Genomic DNA, 25,288 nt, shown 5'->3' with positions numbered 1-25,288 from the left:
TCTGGAAAACCAGACAACAGGTATAAAATTAAATAAACCCAAAGCAGCAAATTTCCCCTCGTTTCACAACAAAGTATAAAGCAAACGAAGATGGTCAAGTTTGGACATGAGCGTGGGGATGTTTCGGAGGCTGTTCCTCCTTAAGCATTTCCTCTCACAGACACAGCCTGCCAGACTGTGAATGAGAGACTCCACTCCAGGGACAATCTCTGACAGGTCCTGGATTGCCAGGGGAGGGAATTCAGAATTCTCTCTGGGAAATATTTTCTTCTAGCTAATTCCTGCAGAAAGCAAAAGAGGAAGAAAATTAATAGTAACTAAGAACTTTTGGATTTGAGTTTTAAAAAATATACCTGGATTCTCTTCCATGATGTTGAGGGCCTCAATTGCAGCGGAAGCTAACAGAGGTGGTAAGGATGCTGAGAAGCAGTAGCCCTGGCCAGAAAGTCGCTGAAAAGAAATGAATTCACATTATTAAAGACCCTTTTTTGCCTTTTATATGGTAAGCATTCTGGTATAGGCAGCAATGTATGAAATAGTGTGTACAGGTGGTGATGTGGAAGATCCAGGAATGGATAAAAATTACATGTATAATAAAAAGAGTTTTAAAGGAAGAAGATTTCCAAATAAAATATTTTAAGCAATTTTTCAAATGGTCTTTTAAATAAAACCTGTAATCAACTGTATTTTTTATTTACAAGGTATGTTTTCATAAGTAACCAGTTACAGTGTATGGTTTGCTATTAAGAGACGCCTACCTGATGGTCAATAACAAAGGACCTGCCACAGCAGAAGCCTCCAATAGAGGCAAGGGCGTTCTCCAAGTTTGCACTGATAAAATCAATATCATCAATCTGCCAGGAAAGAAGGACACACCGGTAGTTATTCCTCAATATAAGGAGAAAATGACAACTTGGGGATAAGAACTTCAGCACTAATCATGTCGATTAAAAACTGAATTAAAAAGATGAATTCATACAAATTACTCTGTGAAAGGTAAAGACAAACCAATGAAGAATCTATAATTACAAGAATGAATGTTTAAAGATTTGGCTATGAAACAAAGTGCTTCAATTGATGGAGGGTGTATTTTTTTTTTGTAATCATTTTATTGGGGGCTGGTACAACTCTTATCACAATCCATACATCCATCCACTGTGTCAAGCATATTTGTAGATGTGTTGCCATCATCATTTTCAAAACATTTTCTTTCTACTTGAGCCCTTGGTATCAGCTCCTCTTTTATCCCCTCCCTCCCTTCATGAACCCTTGATAATTTATAGATTATTATTATTTTTTCATGTCTTAATACTGACCGATGTTTCCCTTTACCCACTTTTCTGTTGTCTATCCCCCTGTCAGGAAGGTGAACATCACATGATGCCGGGTTATTAGAATGAAGTCTTCTTGCATTGAGGGAGTACTTGATTGAGTAAAGGCCCAGTGTCCATCTGCTACCTTAATACTAAACCTATAAATATATGCACATAGATCTATTTCCCATCGTCACGTATAAATATATTTACATATATACATGCCTGTATTTAGACCTCTATAAATGCTCTTTGCCTCCTAGTTCTTTCACCTATTTCCTTTTTACTATCATGTTCAGCCTTCATTTGGGTCTCAGTAATTCCTCTTCGTTACATTGCCCTTAAGCCCTACCAAGCTGATGAAGGGTGTATTTTATCATATGCTGACACTTACTTTAATCCACACAACCAATCACCCTAATCTTGACCATTCCCTTCACACTTTTATATGGTAAGCTTTTAAAGAAATATGACATGAATTGAATCCCTGGCAGATTCTATAACTATATTACTGTCAATTTGACATGGAGTAATCAAAAGAGCTCAGCATCTTTTGAGGGAGGAGTTAGAGATGGAAATACTGTTTTCAGATCTGTATAAGTCTAGATGGAAGATATGTTGAGAAACAATAGCTTCACATTGAATTGTTTATTAAAGTTTTCTATAATTTTGTAGCACTACTACTTTGTCTCATGTATTGTGTGTCTGGCATAATTAGAGTATGGAATTTTAAGTCCTAGAAAAAATATCTTTTCAATGACATCATAAGTTCTTTCATTTTGGGGAATTCTTATTGCTGTAATAAAAAATGGAAGTCAATTTACAGGTTTCTAAGTGAAGAATGAATGCTAGCGATGGAGTAGGAACATAAATCCCACAACCAGCTACTTTGAGTTTGCAGTTCTGGAGAGAAAATGGGACCCTCTGACCTGGCTGCCTAGATCCAGCCTTGGCACAGCGAGGAGACAGTTACCAAAGTGTCATGGCCTCCAAATCTATGATGAGCATGAACTTGTGCCTCTAGAAACACGACACCGTACACTCAACAAATACGGGGCTGTATCCTGAAACAGGTAACGCCCCACAGTTCCACACGCAGAAACGCTTGCCCCCAAAGCTAACGCACATTGATTCCATAGTGCTCCGTGACTCCTCGGCCATGCTCTCCTAGAACTCCAAATGAAAGGCTTTCTTCCAGAAAGATTCTTGCTTTGTATTTATATTTCAATTTAACCTACAGGTGAAATAAAAGAGAACTTTAGAATATTGACCTACTGGGATATAGGACATCTTAAAAAAAACACCAAAAACTTAAATAAGAAAAAAACAAGTACCTAAATGCGCAACAATAAGACTCAAGAATAGAGGGTAACTTGGAGAAATGCTCTAGATGAAACAACTAGGGAAGAAATAAAATGCATCTGGGGTGGTTACATAATCTGTCAACTTAAGGCTATTAAGAATGAAGGAATGGAGCTTAGCCTGCCAATCGGGTCGCAGCCGGATGACCTCATTTGGAAGTACAAAGATAAACAGCTCACTGGAGGCTGGTCTGTCTGTCTCTGTCTCTCTCTCTGCCTTGGTCTTCCTGTTGACAAGCCAGATGGAGCCACATTGATAGCAGCCAGAGCCCTGAAGATGCATCCACTGCCATTGGACCCATAAGACTTTCCACCCACTGGCCTGTGATCTTCCTGCATTTGGCATCATTGCATGTGTTTTGTGAGTCTGAAGAGGACTTTATAGATTGGTATGTTTGACCAATTTCAGACTGAAATCATTGGTGGAATTCTTCTGATTTTTTTTCATCATTAGCTGTAATGGTTGGTGCATAAATTTGAATAATAGTTGTATTGCTTGGATTTCCTAATATGAGGATAGACACTATCCTATCACAGACAGCACTGTACTTCAAGATAGACCTTGAAATGTCCTGTTTGACAGGGAATGCAACTCTATTCCTTTTGATTGACTGTGTTATTCCAAGCATAATAAGCCATGCTTTTTTAATTCTAAATGGCCAATACCAGTTCATTTCACCTCATTAATGCCTAGAACATTGTCATGTATTTCATTCCATTTTTGATAACTTCCAATTTTCCTAGATTCAAACTTGAAATTATTTTATTTTATTAAAAATCATTTTATTGGGGACTCGTATAACTCTTATCACAGTCCATACATCCACTACTGTGTCAAACACATTTGTATATTTGTTGCTGTTACCATTCTCAAAACATTTGCTTTCTACTTGAGCCCTTGGTATCAGCTCATTTTCCCCCTCCCTCCACATCCCCCCTTCCCTCATGAACCCTTAATAATTTAGAAATTATTTTTATTTTGTCATGTCTTACACTGTCCGACGTCTTCCTTCACCCACTTTTCTGTTGTCCGTCCCCAGGAAGGAGGTTATATGTAGATCCCTATAATTGGTTCCCCCTTTCTACCCAACCTTCCCTCCATCCTCCTGGTATCACCACTCTCACCACTGGTCCTGAGGGTTCATCTGTCCTAGATTCCCTGTGCTTCCAGTTCCTATCTGTACCAGTGTACATCCTGTGTTCTAGCAGGATTTGTAAGGTAGAACTGGGATCATGATAGTTGGGGGAAGGAAGCATTTAAGAATTAGAGGAAAGTTGTATGTTTCATTGTTGCTAGACTGCACCCTGACTGGCTTGTCTCCTCCCTCTGACTCTTCTGTAAGGGGGTGTCCAGTTGCCCACAGATGGGCTTTGGGTCCCCTCCCCGCACTGCCCCTCATTCTCAATGATGATTTTTTTGTTCTGATGATGCCTGATACCCGATCCCTGTGACACCTCGTGATCACACAGGCTGGTGTGCTTCTTCCATGTGGCCTTTGTTGCATATGAGCTAGATGGTCGCTTGTTTGCCTTCAAGCCTTTAAGACCCCAGATGCTACATCTTTTGATAGCTGGGCTCCACCAGCTTTCTTTACATTTACTTACGTACCCGCTCTGTCTTCAGCAATCATGTCGGGAAGGTGAGCATCATGGAATGCCATAAACTTCAAATTAATAATAGATGTTAGCATCCTTTTCTTTTCATTTTGAGTCATGCCCCATCAGCAAATGAAGGCCCTTAAAGCTTTACTCCTACAGGCTTCAATCTATCAGCATCAATATGGTCTACTCCATTTTGAAAAGGCAACTCTTCCTTAGTCATATTTTGAGTGTGCCTTCTGACCTAAGGGGCTTATCTTCTGGCACCATCTCTGACAATGCCCTGCTTCTATTCATGAGGTTTCAGTAACTGACAATATGTCCATGGTTTCGATAGGGTTTCCAGTGTCTAATTCCTCGGAGTAGGCATTGTCTTACTACTTTAGAGCCTATTCTTAGTCTGGAAGCTCTGCTGAATCCTGTTCACTTAGGATGACCCTGCTGGTATTTGAAATACCCGTGGCATAGCTTTCACCATCACAGCAACACACAGGCCACCAGAGCACAACACACTGACAGGGAAGTGGGGACAGCATGTTCAGTGATGTGAATGATATTCTTGGAGTTGACAATTATAGTCAGCCTCCTTTTTTGAGTTGTTCCCATCAAATCTTTGGAGCTGTTGTGTGTGCTAATTTGATCCTCTATAGTACTTGAGGGCCACACTAGTCAAGAAAGACATGTTCTACTTCTTAAAGTAAATGAGGCACCTTTTTGAGGTTTTGGGAATTTCCTGTATCTTGATTTTGATAGCAGTGAATCAGAACAGTTCTTTAAAGGTCAGCACTGGCATTTCCATGGAATTATCAGAAAATGCTAAAGACCCTACAGGACAAGATGGAACTATCCCTGAGAGTTTCCAAGATTATATTGGTATATAGGAATAAAGTCCCATTTTTCTCCCACAGAGCAGCTGGTGGATTTGAACTGCTGACCTTGTGGTTAGCAGCAACGCATTATGCTATCAGGGCTCCTTCAGAAAATGTTATCTATTGTTATGCAAAATAATAGTTATTGTGTGTTACAAGTGGTAGGAAACATCCCTATCAAATAGCTTGAATATTAAAACAACACAGCAGATGTGCTTGCTTACCAATTCTGGAAGAGGACAAATAGCTCCAGTATTCATATACAGCCCTTCCACGACAATGAAGCGCCGAGTTACACGAGCCTTTCGAGGATTCTTTAAAAGAAACAAATGCAGATATCTTAAATACCAGTAACTCAAAACCTACCACATGTTCCTTAGCAATTTAATTGTATTAAAATGTATTAATCCAAACATAATCTAAATAAACATAACATCCAGGATTTCAGATTCTGCTATTTTGAGATTAAAATAGTGCTCCTTTTCTCAGACACATTTTTAAGTCCACAAAATTTAGTAGGTGAACCCCTGACAAAAACAGAAACTGCTCAGGTACCGTCAGGATTCAAAGACAAACCAAACCTTGAACCACAGAATGTGATGATCCTTAAATTGTTGACATGATGTCTGATTACTTTCTAGGGATGCAGCTCAAAGGGCATGAATTTTAAAGGATTTTGAAATACTGGTGCTGTCAGGATTAAACCCACCCACCATTCGAGGTAGAATGTTGAGGCTTTTTGTTCCTGTGAAGATGTAAAGCTTCTGAAACCATATATAGGTCACTGTGAGTTGGATTTAACTTGATTGCTGTGGGTTAGGTTTTTAGGTTGTAATATATCTGGTCACTTATCCTCTAATCTGAGTTCTTCCTAGTATCATAGGGCTGTGTTTTTGTTTACTACACCTGCATCGGCAGAATTGTTGCTAGTTAAAATGCTCCCTACTTTGCCAGGCAAAAGATCCCTACCTTACTTTCTTTAATCATTAGTGAGGTCAGGTTATTTTTTTCATTGGTTCATAGTGATTTGTACTTTTTCTATGAACACTGTTCATTAAACTAAAAAACAGACTAACTGCCATTGAGTTGATGCCAACTTCTAGCGATCCCATAGGACAGGGCAGAACAATCCCTGTGAGTCTCTGAGTCTGCAACTGTCTATGGGAGTTGAAAGCCCTGTCTTTTTCCCAGCTAGTGGTTTGAACTATTGACCCTGAGGATCCCAGCCCAATGTTTAACTATTCATTATTGGCCTAATTTTCTATGACAATCTCAGTTTTTGTTTTTTTGTATGTTTAATACATTCTTCATGTATTAAGAATAGTAAACATTGCAAATAACACTTCTCTTGCGGAAGAATTAATACGCAACATCAGAACTATGTAAAAAAGAGGTGAAGACACATCCATGCGCCATTGGGAAGCTGGCAAAGCCAGCTCAATCTAAACCTGGAGTAAAGTCCAATGTTCTAATTCACCTTCAAATGAAAGTTTAGCATCTAAGCAGAAAACATTCCAAAAGTAACAATCATTAAAACTCTACATTAATGTGAAAAAGCAGGACAACTGTATTTCTAAAAGTAAAATGTAGATTAGACAGTGAACCACTTGCAGTAAGACAAGGTATCTCAATTAGTAAAAAAATAAAAATTAAAGTAGAAATACATTTAAAAACATACACATATAAAATTTAAATGTTTCAAAACATGTAATGCTAATTTGACAAAATAAACTTTAAAGTTGACATGTTCATTGGTCATACTTTTCAGTAGCATTCTACTGTTTAGTTAAAACAAGAGATAACTGTTTACAATTTGGAGGGGGAAAAAATTAGCCTGGAGAGCAATTTTTAGGTTTTCATTAGGGAATTTTCTAAATAGTTTAAATAAGTAGATATCTGTCTATCCCAGAACCAAAGTATAAAATGGGGCTCCTTTTCTACATATATTATGTATATTGATGTGTGAACATTAAAGAAAGGCTGAGTTTTGATTGACACAAACAAAGACAGCAGTTCTAAAAGAAATACAAATATTTTGGAAATGGAAATGAATTAAGACAGTATGGAAAGTGGTGAGCCTCTTTATCAGTTATTCTACTTCTGAAGGGATTACATCTGGAAAAGCCCACTCAAAAGTGGTTTTTGACTGCTACAGACAAGAGACCACAACACAGGGAATCCAGGATACAGAAACCCCTCAGGGCCAACAAGGAGAGTAGAGACACTAGGCGTCTTAGGGGAGGGTGAGGGGATAAAGGGGGAATGGATCACAAGGATCAACCTAGAACCCCCTCACAGGAGGACGAATAATGGAAAAGTGGGTGAGGGGTGACAGAGAACGATATAAAATATGGAAATAATAATTTATAACTTATCAAGGATTCATGAGGGAGGGAAAGAGGGAGGACGGAAGTGTAGGCAGGGGAGAGAAGGAGGGAGAAATGGGGAGCTGATATCAGGGGCTCAAGTGGGAAGAGAATGCTTTGAAAATGATGGCAGTATATGTACAAATGTGCTTGACACACTGGATGAATGTATGGATTGTGATAAGAGATGCAAGTGCACCAATAAAAGTATTTTTTAAAAAGTAGTGTTTGAGACAAGATTGCTTGTATTAGAGGCCCAATAAGAACTCCTGGGAATAGAGCAAGCTGCCCAACTTGCAAAGTTAATTATTTTTTCCAGTCATGTCACCAGAAGAAAATAAATTTTATTTGTAATGAATGATGCTTAAAATACATTTCCTCTGTCATTCTCTCTAATCGAAACACTAAGAAGCTAGTTCCAAACCCCCTCAACAGGAGCTAGGTAGGCTCTTGAGAAGAACAATGGAAAACAGAACTGCAGGATGTAAGGAATCCAAGCCCAGGGCACAGCCGTTTCCCTACTTATCATCATTTGCTTAGCCCTCAAGGGCAGAAGTGAAAAAATTTTTTGCTTTGTTTATAAATAAAGATGTTACCACCCTTTCCTCCAGTTAATATCTGCCTTAGATTGATATGAACATGCCTATAAATCTTCAATGAATGTTGGCATTATTACTATATCGTTGAGAGTTTTTATCTCCCACACTCCCCGGTGCACACTATTATTTTTCCTCTCTTAAAAAGCTGCCTGGATTATCTTCCCCCGAATTTGTCACATGCAATTATGACAACGACAAGGCAATTACCACTAGACTTGGCTTCCCAACACTGAGCATACTTAATAAGCAGGAACACCTTTACTTAATATGTAAATGTGATCCACTGTCAAGGTTTCCTAACAAATTACTGTTTCATATATAATTCAGCTTGTTAGAAAGTACAAAAGAGCTGAATAATCTTCTTCAAAAGAATCATACCTTTTGATCCTCGATCTCTTGTTCTTTTAGCAGTCGCTCCAGGTCAACCACATCATTATGTTTGAACAATTTAATGTCACTCCGTGAAGCCTGTAATCCTTTCTGAATCGCAAAGCAGGCCGCGGAATCTCTGTAGGAAAGACAAGTACACGCTGCAGTTGAGAGTCTGGCCCAAAGACTTTAGAAAACTCTCGATCTGACTCATAGCAACCCTAGAGGGCAGAGCAGGACCGCACCCTGGGGTTGCTAAGGCTGTAAATCTTTACAGCAGAAGAACACCTCATCTTTCTCCCTTGTCCTTGCTGGGGGTTTTGAATTGCTGACCTTGTGTGTTAATATAGCTCAACGCATAACCGAGGGCATGCCACTAGGGCTTCATAAAAGTACTCAGAAAAGGAGCACCTGCTTTTAAAAACAGATTGAGCTCCAATTTTGATAACTTAAATATACTTGATCATTTATACGTCATTATTCATACTACATTCTGTAAGTCTTTTCATGTAACAACCATATTTAATTTTTTCAAAAACGTGTATTTTTACCTCTGCCATCAGCATGATGGCGCATCAAGCTTACTTTACAGTCCTTTTCTCTCTCGTAGGCACACCTGTAGTCACAGTGCTTCTCCCCATCAGGAGCCATCTCTGACTTGAGCGCTACATTGTTCCCTTGCCATGACTGTCATGAGAGACAATACTGAACCACTGACTACACAACGCAAGGGAGAATTCTGTGGGTCTTGAAGATTGAACTGCAGTAAGATCGTCTATACTGGGTAAATTAGGTGGAAGATTTTTTTTTTTAAACATATAGCAACAATTGTAAGGATGGTGCAGGACCAGACAATGAATCCTTATGTTGCTATGAGTCAGAACCAATTCAAGGGCACCTAACACATTTAAAAAATGCATCATTTAAAAGTACAAGTAGTGGACATAAAAGCTGGAGAAGATATACTTTTTACAATGATAAAAGCTTTACTAATATCTATCAAAGAAACACAAGCAGATGCTAAAAGGAGGAAAGGAGGGTGACTATCTAGGTACCTTGGACCCGAGGAACGAGATGAGATTGCCCAGTGTAATATGGCATTTGATTTAACCGCTGTTTCAGGGGCACTGAGGCAGACCCAAGTAAAATGAAACCCTGAAGAATTTGATCTAGTGTTGCGTATTGATCCTATTGTGAACTTCTGCCTTCTTTATGCTGAGGAGTAATCCCTACTGAAGGCCGTATAGCCTTTGATGTTCATCAGTAAGGGCTGCAGGTTCTCTTCACTTTTAGCAAACAAGGTTGTGTCATCAGCATGTTGCGGGTTATTAATGAGTCCACCTCCAATCTTTATGCAATGTTCTTCATGACAAAGTTCAGCCTCTAAGATTATTTGCTCAGCATACAGAATGAATAAGCATTGTGAAAGGAAGAACTCTTGACACTCAATCTCTCATGATTTTATACCATGTAGTATCCTCTTGACCTGTTCAAATAACAGTTTCTTGGCTGTGGGTACAGGTTCCACATGAGCACAATTAAATGTTGCACAATTAAACGTTGCGCAATTTCTATTCTTTGCAATGTTATCCTATAATTTGTTATAATCTACCCAGCCAAATAACTTTGGGTAGTCAATGATACACATGCAAATATCTTTCTTGTATTCTTTGCCTTCAGCAAAACACACCTTTACTGGAGGGCACGAGAAAGTGACTATGTATGCTTCAGTTAATGGGTAAACAGAGTCAGGGAGCAGGCCACTGGAAAAAACGACCACCAGTAAGTATTGAGATCACCAATGCGAAAATAAGCTCGGTATCATGTACATAATTGAACACTTTTGACCTAGTTTGTATTCAACCTTCAGTGATCCAGACTATGTACTATAAACAACCAGGACTTCAGACCCTGTCCTTTAGATGTGCACAACATCCCTCAGAGACCACCCCAGAGGGTTTTATTGGGGGAGGCCAGATGCTTACAGACATCCTCCCTGAGGACTGTTAGTCACCAGACGACAGGGTAGGCCCCGCTCCCTGCTGCTGAGGGCAGTGAACTGTTTCTCCCTGAGGCTCCTGACCAAGTGGTCTCACCTTATCAGTTGAACCAGGGAACAAGTCAAACCGGCCCTGTGACATCCAAAATTAAGCTACCATCCTAAATCCAAGATCCACCCATCTTGTCACATGTATACCTCCTACCCCGCCTCTTCCTATTGCATGTATGTCTCTAGACCACCCCCTCATTGCTGTATAATCTATAGTGCAACCCCTTTCTGTAATCAGTGGGCTTGCACGCCCCCAAAAGGTATATAGGCCTGGGTTAGCAAGAGAGAGTTCTCTCTCGCTGGTCTCCTCCCCCCTCTTTTCCGCTTCCTCTCCTCCCGTTTCCCTGTCCCCTTGTCCTCCCCTCCTTTGCTTCCCCCTCTCTCCACGTGGACCTCCAAGTGGGGCTAAGGTGAGCACGCTACCATGAAATGTGTCTGACTCCATTACTTGTATTTCTCATGCTCTCGACGACTATAATAATATAAATCACAATGGTACAATTGTGCTTACTGAAGTAGTGATTGGGGGGGGGGGCTGGCTCCTTCCACTCATACCACAGGGTCTGATTTGGAACTCCCACTAAGTGAACTGTACTTTATCTTCAACACACAGGTAGCAGATTAAACAATCTGAAATACCTCCATGTGTCTAAGGCTGAAGTAACTCTCTGACCTTGTGGAAGAACATTAATGAAATTCTTGCTCTATCTTCATTAAGTGTCCACTCACCTAAGGTGTTAATACATACAAATCAACAGTCCATGAATTTTGGCCTAAAAAATTGTCCTACACGACCTTGGGCCTCTACTCAAACACTCCCTCAATGTATGAATACCTTCTTTTATTAAATTGGAACGCTGTGATGCTCACTCTCCCAACACAACGGCTGAAGCCAAAGTGGTGAACAAGTAAATGTGGTGAAGAAAGCTTATGGTGCCCGGCTATCAAAAGAGATAGTGACTGGGGTCTTAAAGGCTTGAAGATAAACAAGCGGCCATCTAGCTCAGAAGCAACAAAGTCCACATGGAAGAACACACCAGCCTGTGTGATCGAGTGGTCCCAAAGGGATCAGTTACCAGACATCAAAGAACAAAAAATCATATCATTGACTGCACACCTCCATGATAGGATCGCTGAAGACAAATGGGTGCATAAGCAAATGTGGTGAAGAAAGCTGATAGTGCCCGGCTATCAAAAGAGATAGTGTCTGGGGTCTTAAAGGCTTGAAGGTGAACAAGCGGCCATCTAGCTCAGAAGCAAATAAGCCCACATGGAAGAAGCACACCGGCCAGTGCGATCACGAGGTGCCCAAGGGACCAGGTATAAGGCATCATGCAAAAAAAAAAAAGATATGTGTGTATGTATGTGTATATGTATATATGTATATATATATATATCATATTAAATGAAGGGGGAAGTGCAGAGTGGAGACCCAAGGCCCAAGTGTCGGCCAATGGAGATCCCCTCATAGAGGGGTTTAGGAGAGGAGATGGGTTAATTAGGGTGTGAGGTAGTATCGATGAAGAACACAGCTTTTTCCCAGATCCTGGATCATTCCTCCCCCCAACTACCATGATCCGAATTCTACCTTGCAGGGCTGGATAGGACAGAGGCTGTACACTGGTACATATGAGGGCTGGAGGTACAGGGAATCCAGGGTGGATGATACCTTCAGGACCAAGGGTGTGAGGGATGATGCTGGGAGAGTGGAGGGTGAGTGGGTTGGAAAGGGGGAACTGATTACAAGGATCCACATGTGACCTCTTCCCTGGGAGAGGGACAGCAGAGAAGGGGGGAAGGGAGACTCCGGATAGGGCAAGATATGACAAAATAACGATGTATAAATTACCAAGGGCACATGAGGGAGGGGGGAATGGGGAGGGAGGGGAAAAAAAAGAGGACCTGATGCAAGGGGCTTAAGTGGAGAGCAAATGCCTTGAGAATGATTGGGGCAGGGAATGTATGGATGTGCTTTATACAATTGATGTATGTATATGTATGAATTGTGGTAAGAGTTGTATGAGTCCCTAATAAAATGTAAAAAGAGAAAAGAGAAAAAAATGATTAGGGCAAAGACTGTACAAATGTGCTTTATACAATTGATGTATGTATATGTATGAACTGTGATAAGAATTGTATGAGCCCCAATAAATTGTTAAAAAAAATTGTCCTACACATGTATACTTTTCTTTCCCCTGTAGTATTCAAATTCGACACCAGTGGATAAAGCAATGTTAGTGTTAGGTGCCATACAGTCGATTGCAACCTGTAGCCACTCGATGCCCAAGCGAACAAACCACTGCCTGGTGCTGTGCCGTCCTCATAACTGTTCCTATCATGAATCTCAGTGTCGCAGTCACTGTGTTAACTCATCCCCCGAGTGCTCGCCTACCTGACCAAGTATGAAGTCCTTCTCCAAGTACTGGTCTCTCCAGTACTTGCATGTCCAAACTATGTAAGACCAGGTCTCCTCATCCTTGACTCCAAGAAGCACTTTGGAGCCAAACTTCTTCTAAGACTGACTGGTTGGTTCAGAACTCGAGTGTGCTTTCAACATTCCCCTCCAACACCACAGTTCACATGCAGCAATTCTTCTTTGACCTTTCTTATTCACCCTCTAACTTTCACATGCACGTGAGGCAACTGACAAATCCCGCGGTTTGGGTGAGGGGCACTCTAGTCCTCAAAGTAACATTCTTGTTTCTCCACACTCTAAAGAGGTCTTGTGCAGGAAACTCACCAAATGCAACATGTCTTTTGATTTCTTGATTGCTGCTTCCGTGAGCATCATCTACAGATCCAGGGGTAACAAAATCCTTGACAACTGCAACCTTTTCTCTATTTAGCAAGATGTTACTTGATGTTGGGAGAATTGTGGTCTTCTTTACATGCAGTTGTAATCCATAACGACGACTGTAATCCTTAATCTTCACCAGCATGTGCTTTCAATCTTCCTTACTTTCAGCAAAGTTGTGTCATCTGCAGATCACAGGTTGTTAATAAATCTTCCACCAATCCCGATGCTGCAGTCTTCATATAATTCTGCTCCTTTGATAATATGCTCAGGATACAGTTTGAACACGTATGTTAGGATTCAGTCTGATACACACCTTTCTTGATTTTAAACCATGCAGTATTCCCTTGTTCTGTTGTTACAACTGCCTTTAAAAATTTTTTTCTGCTGTATTTTCTTTCTTTCTTTTTTAAAAATTATTTTATTGGGGGCTAGTACAACTCTTATCACAATCCATACATACATCGATTGTGTCAAGCACATTTATACATTTGTTGCCATCATCATTCTCAAAACATTTGCTTTTTCCTTCAGTCCTTGGTATCAGCTCATTTTTCCTCTCCCTCGCTCCCTCACGAACCCTTGATAATCTATAAATTATTATTATTTTGTCAGGTCTTACACTATCCAACGTCTCCTTTTACCCACTTTCCTGGGAAGAGGTTATATGTAGATCCTTGTAATCAGTCCCCCCTTTCTACGTCACCTTCCCTTCACCCTCCTGGTATCACCACTCTCACCACTGGTCCTGAAGGGTTCATTTATCCTGGATTCCCTGTGTTTCCAGTTCCTATCTGTACCAGTATACATCCTGTGGTCTAGCAGGATTTGTAAGGTAGAACTGGGATCATGATAGTCGGGCCAAGGAAGCATTTAAGAATTAGAGGAAAGTTGTTATGGTTCATCGTTGCTACACTGTACCCTGACTGGCTTGTCTCTTCCCTGCGACCCCTCTGTAAGGGGATGTCCAGTTGCCTACAGATGGGCTTTGGGTCCCCACACCCCCTCATTCACAAGGATATAATTTTTTGTTCTTTGATGCCTGATACCTGATCCCATTGAAACCTTGTGATTGCTTGTTTATCTTCAAGCCTTTAAGACCCCAGCTGCTATATCTTTTGATAGCCGGGCACCATCAGCTTTCTTCACCACATTTTCTTATGCACCCACTTTGTCTTCAGCAATTGTGTTGGGAAGGTGAGCATTATGGAATGCCAGTTTAATAGAACACAGTCTTCTTGCATTGAGGGAGTACTTGAGTAGAGGCCCAATGACCATCTGCTAAAACCTATAAATATATGTACATAGATCTATTTCTCTCTCTCTCTCTCTCTCTCTCTATATATATATATATATGTAAAGGGCATTTATAGAGGTCTAAATACAGATATGTACATATGTAAATATATATTAGAGCTCTATAAATGCCCTTTGCCTCTTAGTTCTTCCATCTATTTCCTTTTACTTTCCTCTTGTCCCACTATTAAACTCAGTCTTCATTTGGGTTTCAGAAATTCCTCTCAGTTACATTAAGTCCTACCAGGCCTCCTACATCCACCTCCCCACAGATTTTAGATCACTTGTTCCCTTGTCCCTGGGTTTGTTAACACCCACTTCCTTGCCCCCACCCCCCTCCTCCCATGCCGCCCCCCAACCGTAGGTCCGTTGTTTTCTCCTCCAGATTGCTTATCCTGCCTATCTTATTTAGATAGACCTGCAGAGATAACATGCACAAAAACAAAACAGAGCAAAACAAAGCAACAACAAACCATTGACAAAAAAAAGAGAAAAGCCTGTAAATAGTTCAAGGTCTGTTTGTTGACCTTTACGAGTGTTTTCTGAGTCTGAAGGGGTGCCACGCTTGGTCCCAAAGTCTATTTTTGGTATTCCCTTGGGACATCCTTATTCTGCTCCCCTTGCTGTTATGTTGCATGCCCCTCACTGTGGTGGGGTCAGATTAGGCGCCATTCCCATACTGTCTCCAGTATTGTGCCTGTAGGGCTATGGGTCAGTGAGGCATGTGATTGATGTCTCATAGTGGGGCTGGCCATATGGTCCTCTCTGTGCACTGGTTGCTGTGAGCAGGGATATAGCCCTCAGAGCTTGGTGGACCAGGATGTGCTCAACTCTCTCTTCCCCTCCTTCATTTGCTACTGTGTTCTTTGGTCAGATCTGTCCCTCTCCTGAGCTGTAGCTTCAGTGCAGTCCTCTGAAGTAAATTCTACTGGGGGGAGCGGGGGTCTGCCCATGGAGTTGTGATTGGGGCCAGCCCCTCGGGCCTTTCTATTGGTTCTGTTTCATGCCCGTATGTTGCATTCCCCCGGGGAGGGTCTTGTTTATATCTCCACAGGAAAAGAGGGACCAGACTTCAACCCAGTGCTCCAAGATGTGAAGGCAACAACCGCTTTTTTATCTATGTATAAGTTCTACAGGAGCACAATGAAGTGTTCTAAAATTTCTATTTTTCAAAAGGTTACCCAGTTTGTTATGATCTACACAGAATGCCTTGGCATTGTCAATAAAGTACAAGTAAACAACCTATATTCTCTGCTTTGAGCTCAGATCCTCTAACATCTGCAATGACGTCCTCTCCTGAATCCAGCCTAAACCTCTGGCAGTTCCCTATCAATGTACTGCTGCAACCACTGCTGCGTGGTGTCGTGTGTGGGCTAATGCTTTCAGTACAGCTTGAATTTGTTCCGTCGACACCATTGGATTTTGTTCATATGCTCCCTCCAAAAACGGCGGAATGTTGGCTGGGTTTTATTTCATTTTTGGTATAGTGACTGCTGTGTATTCTTTCCATGTTGGTCTGAAGCGCACTGAATCACTCAATGTTTGTCCACATATTCTTTCAAGATTGCAACTTGAGTTTGAATTCTTTCTTGGGTTCAGATCTACTGAGTATGTTTATCCTTTATGTTTTTCTTATTTTGTGTTTGAACCTTTCCTTATAATATTTTACTTTGTCTTCTAGATCTGTCTTGAAACATTCTATTCAGCTTTGATGTCATCATTTCTTCTGAAAGGGAAAGCATGTTGAGCATTCATAAAGCTATTTTATTAACATACAATTTATGTATCCTATAATTCAATGGTTTCACTGTATCAAGAGTGTTGTTCAAGGGTCAACTGTACTAACAATAAACATGTAGACATCAAAATCTGTTATACCCAGTTTCAAGTCAATCAGGACCACACCGAAGAACAGGTTGAAAGAGAAGCTTAATTAAAAACCAGCGACCAGGAGTCAGCTATTTCTCAAAGTCTCTTGGTCCTGAGTGCTCCTCACACTCTGGTCTATAAAGCAACAAACCACGAGTAGGTGGGTTGACTTTTTGCGTCCAATCGCAACTGCTCCAGCAGACTAGGTGGATAAACAGCTAGGGAACTTCCTGATGGCTGGTATTCATTACAGATGTGGGCAGCAGCCCGCCAAATTTTTGAATTTTGGGCTCTGGGTGGGAAAAGTAGTATGTAAGTAGCACACTGAAGCAATGGAAGTGAGAGTCAGAAGGCTAGCAAATGAACCTCAGGGTACTTCAAATCTAATATCATTAAAAACATTACCTATATATGTAATGAAGTATGTGCAGGACTTGTATACTTGTACACTAAAAACCAAAATACATTGATGAAAGAAAGCCAAGAAAGTGGCAGTACTGGGAGGGTAGAGGGAGAGTGGGTTGGAAAGAGGGAACTGAAGCATAGTATTTTGTTCTTAGAATGGCAGACGCAACATAGTAAAGATGATGATCCCCCTGAATCAATACGTATGTTTAAAGCAGCTCCTATTAAAATTCTAGAAACATTTTTTATAGATAGACACAAGAATAAAATTAATATAGAAACAAAGCCAAAACCAAAACCCCCCAAACTCACTGCCCCGAGTCACTCTTGTCTCACAGCAACCCTCCGTGACCATGGCGGCACAGTGGGCTGCTAATCACAGGCAGGCAGTTTGAAACTCCCTGGAAGAAAGATGAGACTTTCTACTCCTGAAGGAGTTACAATCACGGAAACTCAAAGGAGCAGTTTTACCCTGTCCTAAAAAGTCACTATGAATTGGAATTGACTCGAAGGCAGTGAGTTTGGTTTGGGGCAATTACAGTTATTTAAAACAGAAACTAAAAACCTCACATCACATAAGCCAGATAATGTCTAATACAGGAATTTTTATTAGAAATTTAAGTACATGTTACTTACACAAACAAAATGTCCCCTCTCTTAGAGTAAGCAGGAATAGCACTCGCAATCGTGGCAAATCCATATGAGTAGATAATGGCCTCCTCTGTCTTCATAAATTTTGCTAGGCGATCTTCTAAATCCAAGTGCACATCTATTTCAATAAAAAAAAGTTAAATGGTTAAATTGTCTTATAATTCTTTTTCTTCCTATAACCAAAAACACCCTCCCAAGTCTTGAGGAAGCAAAAGGGGGAACAGGAAGAGGGATACATTTAACTTTACAAACTAGATGAATTTTAGCTAATCAGTTACTCAATATGCTTTTTCTGTATTATCACTTACCTTATATATTACCGTGAAATATTATCGAGTGTAACGGATAAATTTACCTTTATAATAAGTGTTTTACAGTCATCATCTAAAAAGTTAAGAAAAGAGCTTAAAAAGCAAATGGGACTTGAAATTTTTTCAAATCGTTTTATTAGGGGCTAGTACAACTCTTATCACAATCCATACATACATCAATTGTGTAAAGAACATCTGTACATTCATTGCCCTCATCATTCCCAAAGCATTTGCTCTCCACTTAAGGCCCTGGCATCAGCTCCTCATTTTCCCCCTCCTTCCCCACGCCCATCTCTCCCATGAGCCCTTGATAATTTATAAATTATTATTTTGTCATATCTTGCCCTGTCTAACGTCTCCCTTCACCCACTTTTCTGTTGTCTGTCCCCCAGGGAGGAGGTCACATGTAGATCCTCGTCACTGGTTCCCTCTTTCCAACCCACTCTCCCTCTATCCTCCCAGTATCGCCACTCACAACACTGGTCCTGCAGGGATCATCTGCCCTGGTTTCCCTGTGTTTCCAGTTCCTATCTGTACCAGTGTACATCCTCTGGTCTAGCCAGACTTGCAAGGTAGAATTCAGATCGTGATAGTGGGAGGAGGGGGGAGGAAGACATTAGGAACTAGAGGAAAGTTGTATTTTTCATCGTTGCTACATCGCTCCTTGACTGGCAAGTCTCCTCCCCTAAATTATATATCTGAATTTAATACTTCCAGGAGAAATAAAATAGAACAAAATTAAAAGTCACTTTTTGGGTTTATAGGAAATGAGCTCCTAAACTTGCTAAGCGTTCATGTTCCTCTTCAAGAATATGGGCACAGGAGTTCTTATGTTGGCTTCCTGGCATGAACTATTCAGAGTGCTTTAGACATCTTACTCTGCCTAAGCCGGCTTCAAGTACCTTCTCTAACATTATCTAATGATAAAATGTCAAAGTAACTTATTCTAACTACAATTATTCAAGTCTAGGATAAGGTACAGGGTAAAAAAAGCCCAATATTCATACACATAAAGGAAAAATGATTACAAGAATTCCTAAGGATCAATGAGGCAAGTATATCTGAATCATGAACTAAAAAAAAAAATTACATTAAAAAATTTTTAGCATCCTGCTATGAAACTGTCATACTGTAAATTAACTTGCAACCTTTTCCCAGAGGCAATAGATTAGTTTTAAAATCAAAATATTATATTGGAATTTGGGTCAAAGTATACATAGTAAAGCCGGTTCCTATTCAATAAATTACACCTATAATGTTTAGTAACATTGGTTATATTCTTCACATTTTGTCAACATTCCTATTTCGATTCTACTTGTTACATCACATTAACTAACCTATAATTTTATAGTAATACGGTATGCATTAACTCACAGGTAACTGGTTACATACCAAATGATTATGTGTTAGTGTTGGGTGCTAGAATTGGCTCCGACCCATATTGACCTTGTGTACAATATAAAGATTGTCATCCTCACAACTGGTTTTCTTTCAATGTCAAAATTCTTTGTACCTCCCATAATCTTTCTTCTTTAGATCAATCCTTTATCCCTGCAAATCTTGATGTAAAGAATTCAAAAGAAGCTCTTTATTTTCTGATCACCCCTTGATGCTCTCCCGGGTGTCTGGCAGTGTGGGCACAGTGGCCTTGTCAGACCACTGAAGAGGTTTTGTCACTTGCTTCAGTATCATATTTCCAAAGAGCTTTTGCCCATGTGTGAAAAACACATAGATGTTATGATTGCTAATCTGAACCATTTGGCTGAGTACTATACAAACATTATGTATGTTCATCTTTGTTTCCAGTTCTTTGGAGATAACATGGTCCATGTGCATAATCAGCCAGGGAATAAGACAGGTCCACTCCGGCAGTTCCTTCAGAAAGCGTTGGAATTCCTGTACTTTTTCACCTTCCGTGGCCCTGCTACTGGCCTCATCAATCCTGGCATCAGCTCGTTGGTAAACAAATTCTCTGGAGTCTACCAAATATTGCTTCAACAAACTGGCTTTAGTGCTAGGCTCATATTCATCCAAGTTTGGAGACTTCATGGTCACAGACTGCTTTTAGTTCATCCACTTTAAAAAAAAATCATTTTATTGGTGGCTTATACAGCTCTTAACATAACCCATAAATACATCCATTGTGTCAAATGTCAAGCACATTTGTACATTTGTTGTCATAATTTTCAAAACATTTTCTTTCTACTTGAGCCCTTGGTATCAGCTCATCCCAGCCCCCCACCCCATGAATCCTTGATAGTTTATAAATTATTGTTATTTTTTTCATGTCTTACACTGACCGGTGTCTCCCTTCACCCACTTTTCTGTTGTCCATCCCCCTGGGAGGGGGTTCGATGTCGATCACTGTGATCAGTTCCCTCTTTCTCCCCCTCCCTGGTATTGCTGCTCGCATGATTGGTTCTAAGTGATTTATCTGTCCTGGATTCCCTGTGTTTCCAGCTCTTATCTGTACCCCTGTACATGCTCTGGTCTAGCCGGATTTGTAAGGCAGAACTGGGGTCATGATAGTGGCGGGGGGGGGGGGAGCATTAAAGAACTAGAGAAAAGTTGTATGTTTCATCGGTGCTACACTGCACCTAGCTTATCCACTTTTGATTTAAACCCTAAAACTCTGTAGATGCCTTCATACTTCATGCCATACTTTTCCACATTATTTAAACCAGTGGTTCTCAACCTGTGGTTCATGACCCCTTTGCAGGTGGAATGACCCTTTCACTGAGGTCGCCCAATTCATAACAGAAGCAAAATTACAGTTATGAAGTAGCAATGAAAATGATTGGGGCAGGGAATGTGCGGATGTGCTTTATACAATTGATGTATGTATATGTATGGATTGTGATAAGAGTTGTATGAGCCCCTAATAAAATGTTTAAAAAAAAGAAAATAATTGTATGGTTAGGGGGCACCACAACACGAGGAACTGTATTAAAGGGTCACGACATTAGGAAGGTCGAGAACCACTGATGTAAATATTCTCAGAAGACTGCAGGCAGGCATATGCCATCATACATTATGATCCTTTCTGCTGCGTCAGCCAAAGGAAATTTTAAAATGTGTCTGACATGCTGAGTGAAGTCAGTTAATAGCCAAAGGGTAAGTATGAGTCCACTGCTGTAGAGACAAGCAGCAGAGTAGGCACAAGCTCAGACTTGTTGGCTGCCCATACATTCTGCTGGTCCGGGGGCAAGAAAGCCTGGGAGAGAGCATGACTACGTCTAATGAACCCCATCTGCTCTGGGTATTTTGGAGGTTAGTTTGCCAGAAAGCACCGGAAAGCAGTTGGGAGCAAATGGTCAAAGGAGGGAAAGGGGATGTTGTCTACTGAGTGGCTGCCATGTGAATCTATGATGTGGTCACCACAGACAAGTAAACAGCTCTATCCGACAGATGAGGGATATTGATGGAAAATAAATCAAGGGAGGAGAAAGGGAACAAACATGTGCATGTAGAAAAAAAAGAGGACCAACCTCCAAGGGGGGGGGGGAAGAATGCCTGACAATGTTTTTGGGAACTCTGGGAGGGTGGTGTCCTTGGGGGCATGCACCGAATGGGCCACATTGACCTGGGCTTCTGGATGCATCCTGGGGAACCAAGATGTGTGCCTTGGAGCACTGGGACATGGAATCCTGGATCTTCAAGGAGCACGGCATGCTCCAGAGGCTGCATCAGTGAGCCGATGCGGAAACCTCACTGGGTGAACTCTACCTCAGACACACTCGTAATTTGAGGACTTAAGTCAGAAAACACATGGTGTCTGGGAAAGCAATAGACAGCTGGGTCAAGAATTGTTGAATTGTTGTCTTGCTACATCAATGTCCTATGTGCTGTATTAAGATACGTGTTGCTCCTGCAAACCTGTGACAACCTTCTCAGTGATGACCACTGTAAATTTCCCTGACAATTAACCCCTATTCTTGGTGAAATAGGATCCGATCCTGTACAAGTGAATAACTCAGGTACCCTGATATGGAGTTAGTCAACATTTGCTCAATATCCCTCTATCAACAGGGTTTTAAAAAATTAGTACCTGGGACTAATTTTTTTAATTAGTTTTTAAAATTAGGCAGTATTAACGTAAGATTGTTATGCCCCAGGGAGATGATCAATAAGACTCTGTACCATAAATTAACAAAGAGGTTTGAAAGGGAGGCAAAGGCAGATTAACAAAAAAAAAAGTGGGGTGGGGGGGCGAGTACAGGAATGGGTTTTAGGCTTGCACTAAATCCTAGCTCCAATGTAAGAACAATTAGTTTTTACATCATAGCCCTGCTTGATACTTGCCTTCAGGAAGGGAAAGAAGATATGGTACTATAGCAAAATGTGCTGAAGAAATTAGATGGTGCCTGGCTAGCAGAAAACATAGCATCTGGGGTCTCAAAGGCTTGTCTCAAACAAGCAACCATCTAAATGATATGTCAACTAAGTCCACCTGGAAGAAGCACACTATCACCAGTGACCAAAGGATTGTAAGTCATTTAATCCGAAGCTGAAGGAGGAATTAGTATCAAAGCCTAAACTCTGGGAATCCAGTTTACAATAGGCGATGGATGACAGCAGGAGCCCAAGACACATTTGTGGGAACTACATAGGAAATAAGCTTCCCATAAGAGCTCCCTCTGTTCATAACTGAAGAATGGGAGGAAAGTGGTTACTAAACAAGAGTGCCCTGGAGAGACGAGTCTAGAAGGGCAGAGGGATGACCCTGACTTGTCAGTTCCAATGCATGCCGGACCTTCCAATGCATGCCGGACCTTCCAATGCAGGCCGGACCTTCCAATGCATGCCGGACCTTCCAATGCAGGCTGGACCTGATCGGGTTTTTAACATTTTCTGTATTTTCATTTGTTCATACTAGGGTGGATCTCAGAGGTGTCATGTCACTGGAGGTCACCCTCTGGAAGTTGTGTTGTATGCTTTTCTGGTTTTTAGTATATGAAACCCAGGATCGATGAACCTATAGGGGCAGTGATGAGAGTAAGGGTTTCAAGAGGGGCAGAGGGGGGAGGGGACAGCGATGGTAGTGGTGGCACAGGGCGGGGATATGGGGTGCGGCCCAAGAGAGACAGTGTCAAGAGTACAGGAAGGAAAGGAATGTTTGGAAACTGTGACAGCAATTGTACAGCACTGCTGGATGTGACTGAACTATAGAATGATATATGTATTAACTCCCAATTAAAAATTTACATAAATAAATAAATGAAATTTTTTAATGGGTCTGAGATTTGGAATATCAACTTGAGGCACCTCTGGCTCTGGAACTGGTCTTTGTTTTTCTCTTTTCCTTCCACTGTTTAACAAGATCATCTGCTGTTAAGTCCTGTGACTTCTCTTTATGCTTTTCTTCTTTGGAGTTACCCATTTTTGTGTGTGTGTGTGACAGGATCCTGTTTATTTTGCCCTGGCTGGATGGTCCTGACTGGCATGTGCCCCCCTGACCCGGGCGGGGCGGAGGAAGGGCCTGAGGGCTGGTTAAGGCCAGGGGCCGGAGAAGCAGGGAGCATGGGGCCCCTGGAATGTGATGAGGCCAGGCGGAGGCCCAGAGGCAGCTGTGGTCGGCTGTGGCAGGGGACCCCTGCTGCCCGGGGTGAAAGGCACCGGATTGGGACTGGGCTGTGGGCCCAGGCCACATGGGCACCCTGGGGAAACAGGGCATGGGATGACACAACACAGAACATGAGTCATAGATACACGACTCAGAACAAGCACATGTAACACACAGGCACAGATTCACAGGGACACAGACCACAGAAAAATACGGAACGCGTCACGAATTTGTGTGTCATCCTTGTGCAGGAGCCATGCTACTCTTCTCTGTATCGTTCCAATTTTAGTATATGTGCTGCTGAAGTGAGCGCGGGTTTAGCCTTTATTTTAAAGTCCTTCTCTCTATTTTTAGAAATGCTGGGCTTCTTGAAAACATGACCCCCTTTGGCCCTCTTCACTTTGGAAGGACTTTCAGCTTCAGCTCCAGAGCTACCTTCCTGAAAGGCAGTGTACCCTTCAGTCCCTATTCTTCCCAGGCTCTTTCTCATCATCAGACACAGTATCAGGTGGCTCACGGTGCTTGTTGTGGGGAGGTGAGGGCTCACCAGTCTGGTATAATCCAGGAAGTGTGGTGGGGCTGATCTCTCCAGAGCTGGGGGTTTGGGTAAAACCACTGCCATGTTCCCCCTCTTCTGTGTTCACTGGGGCTGCTGGTGGTGATGGAGGGGGAAGTACTCCTGTCCCACGAACTCCCTGATAAAAGGTGAAATCATCTTCTGTTACCCATCTACCCATTATACCCCATAAACGTACTAGTGAGGATTGTTTTTGGACAGCTCTTGCAGTGATCTTAAAAAAAGTAGTAGTATTTCTTTCCACCCTATGAAGACTCTACCTTCAGCTACCAAAGCTCAGGTCTTCTTTTGTGTCCAAGTGCTTCCAGTCTTCCTTACTGGGTGGGTGGGAACACCTGGGCTTTCCTTGTCTAGGGGTCACTGGTGCAGTCCAGGTCTACCGTGCCAGGTCCTAGGGGACAGCAGCAGCCTTTCTAGATTGGGGATGGCCTGGGCCTTCCTTGCTAGGTCTCATGGACAACTGGGGCCTACCTTGCAAGGGAGCAGAGGCCTGATAGGGCCTTCGTCACAACCTCCTGGGCACAGCTAGGGCATTCCTTTGGAGGGGAGGACGGGGAAGTAATAATTGGCTTCTTGTATACTACTTCTAAATTTTTTGTTTCGTTCTTGGTTCTGGAGTTTGATTTTTACACATACACACACCCTTCCTTTTTTCTGCTCCCATAAAACACCAGGTACCAGGCAAGGCTGCTGGTCCTGCTCAGATTGGAAGTGGTGTTCAGGATCTGTGTAGTACCAGAGAAAGTGACTTGGGCTCTGTGCTGGTCTGAGGGCATGGCCACAGGTGTTCTGTTGGAACTCACGGAGAGCATCAGGTTTCTGGGTAACAGCACATTCTCTTGCCTGTCAGGTTTCTGTGAGCATGTTACAGCACCCAGGAAGTTGCTTTGGAGCATTGGGCTGGGATGGGAACATACATAACTTACAATTGTAGGGGATTAACTCAAGTGAGTGGGCCAGGCATGAGCTGTCTGGGTAAATCTCCTGCCACAGCTATTCGGACAGAATTCTCACTCGGCTAGTCAGTTCCAACCTCTGGGTATCTCCAACTATAGATGGTTGGGGTAGCCCAAGATGGATGACTGGGGTGAGGAGCATGCATTCCTGTGTCCAGCAGAAAGGATTTCTGGGTAATGTGTGTCTGTGAACCGATTCCTGGTAGTCATATACTGCTCTAGGCCTGTGGGGCACAAACTTGCACTACGTCACTGTACTTTCTCTTTCCCCATTACCGGTAGCACATTCTTTCTGTTTCTTGCCTGGAATTTCCAACAGCTCAGGCTGCACCACAACCTT

At 41.8% G+C, this 25,288-nt stretch overlaps 1 protein-coding gene, 1 non-coding gene and 1 pseudogene across 3 annotated transcripts in view; all 3 read right to left on the bottom strand.

Moving 5' to 3' along the window:
* SPTLC1 (serine palmitoyltransferase long chain base subunit 1) overlaps positions 1 to 25,288 on the bottom strand; it is a 61,344-nt gene that overhangs the window by 14,158 nt on the left and 21,898 nt on the right. For both annotated transcript variants that reach the window (XM_075549749.1, XM_075549748.1), the window contains exons 6-11: positions 17,527 to 17,659; positions 8,486 to 8,615; positions 5,367 to 5,456; positions 2,440 to 2,547; positions 759 to 854; positions 354 to 450 (exon numbers count right to left, since the gene is read on the bottom strand). In XM_075549749.1, the coding sequence (XP_075405864.1) occupies positions 354 to 450; positions 759 to 854; positions 2,440 to 2,547; positions 5,367 to 5,456; positions 8,486 to 8,615; positions 17,527 to 17,659 (654 nt within the window). The remainder of the gene's footprint in view (positions 1 to 353; positions 451 to 758; positions 855 to 2,439; positions 2,548 to 5,366; positions 5,457 to 8,485; positions 8,616 to 17,526; positions 17,660 to 25,288) is intronic.
* Positions 19,327 to 24,410, bottom strand: LOC142448499 (ralA-binding protein 1 pseudogene; annotated as a pseudogene).
* Positions 23,622 to 23,728, bottom strand: LOC142449480 (U6 spliceosomal RNA). The gene has a single exon (XR_012784640.1). It is a non-coding gene; the product is annotated as a U6 spliceosomal RNA (small nuclear RNA).

The sequence above is a fragment of the Tenrec ecaudatus genome, chromosome 5, assembly GCF_050624435.1.
Source record: "Tenrec ecaudatus isolate mTenEca1 chromosome 5, mTenEca1.hap1, whole genome shotgun sequence".
Classification (NCBI taxonomy): domain Eukaryota; kingdom Metazoa; phylum Chordata; class Mammalia; order Afrosoricida; family Tenrecidae; genus Tenrec; species Tenrec ecaudatus.
This window is presented reverse-complemented; position numbering and strand designations above follow the sequence as displayed.